This window comes from Athene cunicularia, assembly GCF_003259725.1.
Source record: "Athene cunicularia isolate RWA chromosome 1 unlocalized genomic scaffold, athCun1 chr1_part3, whole genome shotgun sequence".
NCBI classification, from domain to species: Eukaryota; Metazoa; Chordata; class Aves; order Strigiformes; family Strigidae; genus Athene; species Athene cunicularia.
In genome coordinates this window covers 695,946-703,568 of record NW_020799093.1, presented here as the reverse complement: position 1 = coordinate 703,568, position 7,623 = coordinate 695,946, and the positions used below count along the sequence as shown (strand labels likewise).

The window sequence follows — 7,623 nt, the reverse complement described above, 5'->3', positions numbered from 1 at the left end:
GGCCGGGGCGCGGCTCAGCTACTGCCGTGCTCCCCTCAGCCCGTAAACGTTTGGGGTTTTTTTTCCCCCCCTTCCTACCGAGAGTAAATTTGGGGAAGGAAGGGGATTTGGGAGTTAAAAGTGGGACGGCGCCGGCGTGGTCCCAGGGCCTGTTGGTGGGACGGTGATGGCAGAGGGAGGGAGGCCCCGGGGATGGGCGGCCCGGCGCGGCGGCGGTAACACGAGTTGCCGCTGCCCCGCGGGGCTGTCGTCGCTAAGGCCCAGCACCGAGCCGCTCCCCGCAGCACCGCCCGGTACAGCTGATCCGCGGGAACAACGGGCGCTTCCTTGCCTCCGAGTCGCTGCCCCCAGCCCTGAGAAGGCAGCCGCTTGGGCGGGCAGATGCTCGTTCTGGTGGCTTGCTGAAGAAGCAGTTCAGCGTGAGACAAAGAGCCGCAACTGAGGTTTCCTAGAGTCTTCCCCTGTAAGGGGAGGAAGGCAGGTACTGCTTTTCACGCACATCCTCTGTGCATGATGCACGGCACAGCAGCAGATCCGAGACGCAGCACTGCTGCCGTTTCTGTGGGTGCTGTATGAAACGATCAGTTCTCCTTCGCTCCGTGTTGTGGTTTTGGCAAGGCAGCATACAGTAACAGCCCAGCATTGGTGTAGTGCTCTTGAAAGTCCACGTTTTCCACTGAAGAATTGTTTGTTTGTTTTGAAACAGGTGGAATGGGACTCCTCCCTTTTAGATGTACCTGCTCAGACTAAGTTTGATTACACGGTGACTGCCCTAAATGGAGGGCCTCAACCTCCCTCGCCCTATGACGAGCAATACAAAAAGACCACATTCAAGGTGAGGCTGTATTTCATGGTGGTTTCGTGTTCCCTCTGTAGACTTGTTTACTTCCCTATTCCACTGGAGACCCTTCTTTTTCTTTGCACTTAGGGTGGTGCAATTGCAGGACAGCTGACAACAGTAGGGATGCTGCAGATGTTTGCCCTGGGGGAAAGGCTGAGGAGAAGCTATGTGGAAGAAGCTAACTTTCTCTCACCAACGTTTAAGCCTACTGAGGTCTTGTGAGTCTCAGCTCCCTCCTGGACTTTCCCTTGCTTCCTCCCTCCTAACACATAGCTCCATGCTACCCTTCTCCACCCTGTAGCAGACTGGCTGGCCCCTGGGCCTTCATCTTTGTTCAGGCTGCAGAGCCCAGCCCTAGAACTCTGGTGACACAAAGCATCCAGTTGCCCAGCAGTCCTGAGCAGGATGCCAGGGACAGATTCATTCACCTAGGCTTAGCTGTTGACAGCAGGATTATGTATCTTTGCCATGAGTAAAAAGGAACAGGCATTTCTGGAGTACGGTTTTAACTCGCTGTAGATGAAATAGCTAAAATTTAGTGAGATGAAGCACACCCCTGCTGCTCACATCAGTAATGCTGGGAAGGTCTGGTTTAGGATGCGATAAAAATTACACCAGAGAAGGGCCAATTCATTAACTCCACTGTCTCTGAAGGGAAGTTAAAGGGCAGTTCAGATATGGGTGTCTATTTAAGATAGCTATAGTGAGGCAAGATGAATCCCTCCACAGGTTTCCAAAGCCACAACGAAAGCAGAACCCTCAGTTCCAGCAAGTCTTCCTCAGCTGCAGCCACATCCAGCATGAAGGAGAAAGTGCTGCCTCACAAATTACTTTCTCTCTTTCAGCATCCGTTCCACTAATATTTTCCGGAATCTGGAGTCCACACGGTGCCTGCTAGCTGGGCTGTACCAACAGCAGAAAGAAGGTTGGGGAGTCTTCTGACCAGTGCCCTTCCTTTCTCATTTTCCCTAGAGGCACACACCTTGCAGATCCCAACTCTCTCTAACTCCTGGTTGTTACTTCTTCCCTGGTTCTTTGCACCTGGCCCTCTTCCCCATACTCTCCTGGTTCTGTATGCTCTTTATCAATTTGCCACTTGCTCCCTCTCTTTGTGTAGCTTTCTGCTGGTGCTCAGCTTGGATCTGTTGCCATGAATGCTGCAATTTCAGACCTACTGAGGAGGTTAGCATTAACCCGCTGCAGAATTAAGAGGGCAAAAAGTTCCAGGTCCAACATTCATGAGATGCATGTGTGAAAAATGTTTCTCAGAGAAACCTAAGTAGCTCAGCCAAGATCCTTCCCAAATTTGCAACAACTGTTTGTATGTTCTAGAAATACACTCTGGGTCTTGATGATCTCACCTCCGCTCCCTCTGTATTCAGTTTCAGGAACAAAGAGTAGAAGTGACTTACCAGAGAGGTCCTCACATATCATGACACAAAAACTGACTTCTGGCACGTACAAACGCTAGAAAAAATGAACACACAACTAGAAAAGTTTTACAAGGTGTGCAGCAGACATCCTGGTGGAATTTAACACTGTGTGCACAGAAACAAGCACAGGGGCTTGCAGGTGATAGGTCAGGGGGAATTGATAGTTGACAACGACAGACTTGAGCAAAAAGACCGTGGGAGTCATTAAAGCAGTCTAAAGACAGCAGATGCACTAGTGATCACATAAGCTTCCTTCTTGTTCCACAGGATCTGTTGTCATTGTCACTGATGAAGCAAGCTCTGAAATGCTCTACCCCAATTACCACAACTGCCAGCGCCTGAAGTGCTTGAGCAGGTAATTGCCAGCCATACCTCCCCATATGATTTCACTGCTGTTTCATTTCAGCAGTAATAATCTCAAAACAGCACATTTTCTTCCCATTTCCCAATTTCTTCCTCTGCCACTTACTGTTCTTTGGGAATGGTTAGCTAGTTGTATAAAATACTCAGTGAGGGGAGTCATATACCAAGCAGTGGCAGCAGAAGAAAAAAAAAAAGACCTTTTTCTTGAAAGACCAATTTAATTTAGTCTGTGTCTAGCAAACACTCATTACCAGCTAATGTGCAGCATTGCTGCAGGGCAGAATTAATGTCATCTACATCCCTTAACAAGCCTTTCAAGTATAAACATACTGGGCCTCCTTTTTATATTCAACTTCTGGTTTGGGGGTTATTACAACATTCCTGTCGCATTTATACCTTGAAGAAACTGAAATAAACTCAGCCTTGACACATTTAACAAAGACTAATGAAGTAAAATAAGGAACATCCTGCATTGAAAGAACACTCATGTTTGCAGAGTCAAGTACTCTAAATGCCAGGTTGGGCATGGGGTGGAAACTCAACAAGAGAGGCAAATGTATTATATACTTGGGTTAGGTTATACATTAGCATGTTTTTATCCAAAATTCAAGAGTTGTCAGAATTCACTTACGAAAGCTCATTATATAGCTTGACTCTTCAGGCAAAAGGTGGTTTTGGCAGTGGTGAGGCAACAGCCCATAGAAGCAGTCCATTCAGCCTCCTCTAGTAACAGCAACTGTCCAAAACCAAGTAAACTGCAAGCTCTTCCAGTCCCTGCCAGCCCACCAACTGAGCACACTGTGACCACGTCAAGGTGGTTTAAGCTGCAGTAAGAAGCATTGCCTCAGCTTACAGGCTACCTATGCCAGAACATCTAGCACATTTGATTTCAAACAGAAACTAGAGCTGTTCCTAAAAAAACTAAAAAGCAAACTTAAAACTCTTCCCCCCTCCTCCTCAACAGATCAGGGTCAGAGAAAACAAAGCCTATGCAACATACTGTGCTTGAAGCACATGGCCAGCATGTTTATTCTCAGCTAAACTTTTAAAAATGAAATTTAAAAACTGTGAAGAGGCAAATGGCTTCTAACAAAGTGAGAGGTGAATTTTAGCTACAAGTGAGTATCTAGGTGTTTCCCTTTTCCCACACCATACAGCAATCAGTTCAAAGCTTCTACCCTTTCTTCTTTCACAGGCAGATAAAGGCTACTCCCTGAAGACAGAGACTTGCACTGTTCCAGTATGACCAGATCTGTTAACTGATACACAGTCCTTGCTTATGGGAACCACTTCCGAGGTGTTCACATCTCATCTTAATTTTTTCCCTTGTCTTTGTGAGAACAGATAGTCAGCTCTGATCGTTGACATCTAGACACAGTGTCTGTCCGTTCTGCAACTTAGACTCCCAGTGTCAGGAATCCCTCAGTATCGTGTAGTGCTTCTATTCTACCCCTCACTGATGTGAGACAACTCCAGTGGGCTGGGGTCATAAAAAAAAACTAGGAAGTCTGGTGTATGAAAAGTTTTTGTTTTGCTTTCTTAATTTCCTGACAGGCATAAATTGAAGAATGCTCTGCAACAGCCAGGTATCTCTGATGACTTGAAAACAATTAAGGAGAAGATGGGCATTGATGGTGATAAGCCTGTGGATTTTTTTCTCCTCCTTGATAACATTCTTGCTGAGCAGGTGAGCTGAGCAGTTCTGTTGCACTGTCACAGAAAGAAACATCCATTTACCATGCATATGGAGGAAACCAGAGAGTGCCAACACCCACTGATACCAGTGGGTACCCCAGTACCTTTCTATGCAATCCATAAAGTTTATAGAAATAGCATGGTCTTAAAAAGCAAGATGTGGAGACAGCCTTGCTCTAGGATGGATAAAGACTCATCTCCAGTATTTATGTGCTTATGTTGAAATCCAATATCTCTTTCAAGTGTAGTGAAGTAGAGCTAAGGGAGCAGTTGGGCCTTGCTTACCCCATTAGAGTGATTTCCCTTTTTTGGCAGTCAGCACCTAACAGAGTCATCTTAATCCTGGTTCCAGCATACTACCCGTGAGCCAGACTGCATGTGCTACTGGAAGGAAGCTGAGCATATTTATACCCCAGTTAGTAGCTCTTTTTTGCTGGAGCTAATGGTAATTGGTCTGGCAGTTGGTTGAATAGCTCAAGGCGTTACACTCCCTTCACACAGAAATATATCCCCACGAACAAACATCTATCCTTTTGGTACACAGAGCAAGTCTGTATGTTTAAAACCATCCTCGAACTCCTCACCTGAATACCATTGTACAAATGCTGTGACAGGAACAGCTGTCTTCTGTGGACAGTCATCCATGTGTCTTCAGGCTGGGTTCAGAAAGGGTCAAACCCTGTTGTTGTGCTACATCTTCTCCTTCCAGGTGCACAATTTGCCAAGCTGCCCTGTGCTGAAGAACTTCCAGCAGACAGTTGAGCGTCGATCTGTTGACTCGCTGCTTTTCCTTCTGGAGTATGGTTCAAGGTGATTGCCTCTATCCATGCCTCCAACCTTAGGGGTTGTCTTAGGCTTACCCAGGGTGGATGAGCTACACCAGCTTACTGTGGCAGACAGAAGTCCTTTCTGATCTGCTGCATTCCCCCCACAGAGGCTACTGCTCCCTCATGAAGTTTGTACTTCAGCCATCTCAGTGTAAAGTCTGGTGTCTTGAGTCAGGAACGTGAGCTAGGATAAAGGAGTCTGCACTGAGGAGGACAAGATGTAAGCTTACATTCTGTTTTGCTGACAGTCATGAAGAGACTAGCCTCTGAGGAACAGCAGTAAGCTACGGAGGTAGGCAGCAAACACCTCAGCTGCCACAGTTGTTAAGTGAACCTGTATCAAAGGCAAAAGCAGATGAGAATAGGACATGCTTCCAGACTGAGCACTGTGGCTGCACAGATGAGGCTGCCCTTGCAGGAATGGCACCTGCATAGCTGGGCTGAAAAGTGGTGGTGCTAGTGGAAAAGGTGATGCCAGGCTTTGCACACATGTAACTACTTGCAAAAGAATCTGCTGCTACATGCAGTTAATTGCCTCCTCCAGTTGTTTGTAAAGGTGGCCACGTTGCCAGCCTAGCAGCTAGTTTCCTTTCAGATTAATTCACAGCTGCCATATTCTCCAGCTCTTAGGTGGTGGTATAGGACTGCCTTTTCTGTTAGGGCAGTTGCCTTTAGCCTTTTCTTTAACTTGTATTAGAGATCTTGGGTACTGAAAGACAGATTTCCCCCACTCCCACAACACCTGGGAGAGCCACAGTCACACTCATTTCCATTTCCACTGATTTATTCATTGAAGTTTCTTCACACTGGAAGTTGTCTGAAAATCTCCTCTAATACAGAGATAAAACCTAATTTTTAAATATAGCCACCACTTCCTTGAATCCTGCCCCTCCCCACCAAAGATTCCAACCACTTCAGTCGCTGTTTTGCCTTTAGCTAGTCATCTTCCCTAGGTGAAAACTGTGCATCCAAAAATCACCACCAGGGAAACAAAACAGCATTAGAGAACATCAGGTGTTTCTAGACTTCCCTTTATGTGAGCCACACCTCATGAGACTGCTTGTTAACACCTCCCCCCTCCCAATCTGCAATCACATTGGAATCTCTGTGGTGACTATGCATCTGCTGAAATAAAAAAGTAACCACAGGAATTGCATGTAATAGTTCTTAGCTACACTCAGTACATGTTATCAATTTGCAAGCGAAAAGCAGGTTCCCAGGTGTAAGTTTGAAATTATTTAATTTGAAAGTTTAAAGATTAATAATTTATTTCTGCTGCTTTTATAGAGAAGTTCTCCAGATGTGTGTTGGTCTCCTTTTCTATACCTTACAGAAGAACATTACAGAAGCAGTAGATCCCTCATCTCCAGCTGAAAAGGCCAGGTACAGAGCAGATCTCTTCCTCTAATCTTTATAAATTCTGACTTGCTGTCAGTGTGAAAAGCTGGTTCAGAAAGATGTTGAATGTGTGGGGTAAAGAGAGTAAGTGCTCATCTGCTAGAAAAAGCATGAGTGCTACTGGTTATCCATGGAGGAACACTGCTAACGTTTTAGGTTTGGTTTTTTTCTTCCCTTTTTATCAGAAAGCTCATTCTCTATGCTTCTCATGACACTACCCTTGTTCCTCTCCTGGTGGCACTGGGCACCTTTGATCACAAGTGGCCACCTTATGCTGCAGATGTGACCCTGGAACTGTATCAGCACCGGCAGTCCAGAGAGTGGTTTGTTCGCATGTCTTACCATGGAGAGGTAAGATCCCAGGGGAAGTCCATCTTACAGACCTTGGGCTTTTGGTTTTGCCATGCATGCGTGCAAAGCTGTGAAACAAGACTTACTCTGATTGTGCCATCAAGCCAGCTAAGAGTAAGACACCTAGAGCACATCCATGATAGCCAAGGTATCTTTTCTGTTGAGCTGGCTATTGATCTAGCGTGAGTTTAGGCAAAGGCTTTAAACCTCTGACTCTGTGTCTTTGCCTCAACTAACATGTTTCCCTGCCACAGAATGCATCAGTATCAGCACAGAAGGGCTTTGCCAATACACGTGATTTGTGGTTTTGTCTCTTTGCCTTTGCAGGAGCAAGTGGTGAAAGGATGCAGAGAAGGCCTCTGCCCACTTCAAGAATTTCTACAAGTTCTTTCACAGTACTCAGTCAGTCCAGAGGAGTACAGTAACCTGTGCTCACAAATGGAGGGGAATCAGCAAACTGACTCATGATTTAAGTTGTCTTAAATTAAAATTAGTTTATTGTCACAATCTTTGAGTATTTTTCTTTATATTCCTGCTAGTCTTCCCTGTTCGAAAGGTATTTTAGACGAGGGGACTTTTTCCTACCAGACACAGGGTGGCACAGTGTCACTTTTCACTGTTAACAGCAAGATGAAAGAAGCTAGGTAACAGAATGGCTCGAGTTCACTTCTGAGATAGCCACACAAAAGCACGGAGAGGCTGGAAACAGCAAGGG

The 7,623-nt window shown here is 45.9% G+C and overlaps 1 protein-coding gene across 4 annotated transcripts; it reads left to right on the top strand.

The window, feature by feature from the left end:
- The first annotated feature begins 709 nt into the window (after nt 1-709).
- ACP6 (acid phosphatase 6, lysophosphatidic) lies at nt 710-7,415 on the top strand. 4 transcript variants are annotated; one of them, XM_026841249.1, is made up of 9 exons: nt 710-835; nt 929-1,059; nt 1,687-1,766; nt 2,542-2,629; nt 4,192-4,324; nt 5,042-5,142; nt 6,447-6,542; nt 6,743-6,908; nt 7,236-7,415. In XM_026841249.1, exons 2-9 carry the CDS (start codon nt 965-967, stop codon nt 7,374-7,376), a joined length of 900 nt encoding a protein of 299 aa, XP_026697050.1. In that variant the 5' UTR covers nt 710-835; nt 929-964; the 3' UTR covers nt 7,377-7,415. The 4 variants fall into 4 exon arrangements, with proteins under 4 accessions (XP_026697050.1, XP_026697049.1, XP_026697051.1 ...); XM_026841250.1 differs by having other exon boundaries at nt 724-835; nt 6,838-6,908; XM_026841248.1 differs by lacking the exon at nt 7,236-7,415 and having other exon boundaries at nt 713-835; nt 6,743-7,227.
- Nucleotides 7,416-7,623: the final 208 nt, after the last annotated feature.

Coding starts and splice junctions, on each gene's coding strand:
- ACP6 (XM_026841248.1), top strand. CDS start 965: ATGCTGCAGATGTTTGCCCTGGGGGAAAGGCTGAGGAGAAGCTATGTG. Junction 1,060..1,686: donor TTTAAGCCTACTGAGGTCTT/GTGAGTCTCAGC, acceptor TCTCTCTTTCAG/CATCCGTTCCACTAATATTT. Junction 5,143..6,446: donor CTTCTGGAGTATGGTTCAAG/GTGATTGCCTCT, acceptor CTGCTTTTATAG/AGAAGTTCTCCAGATGTGTG.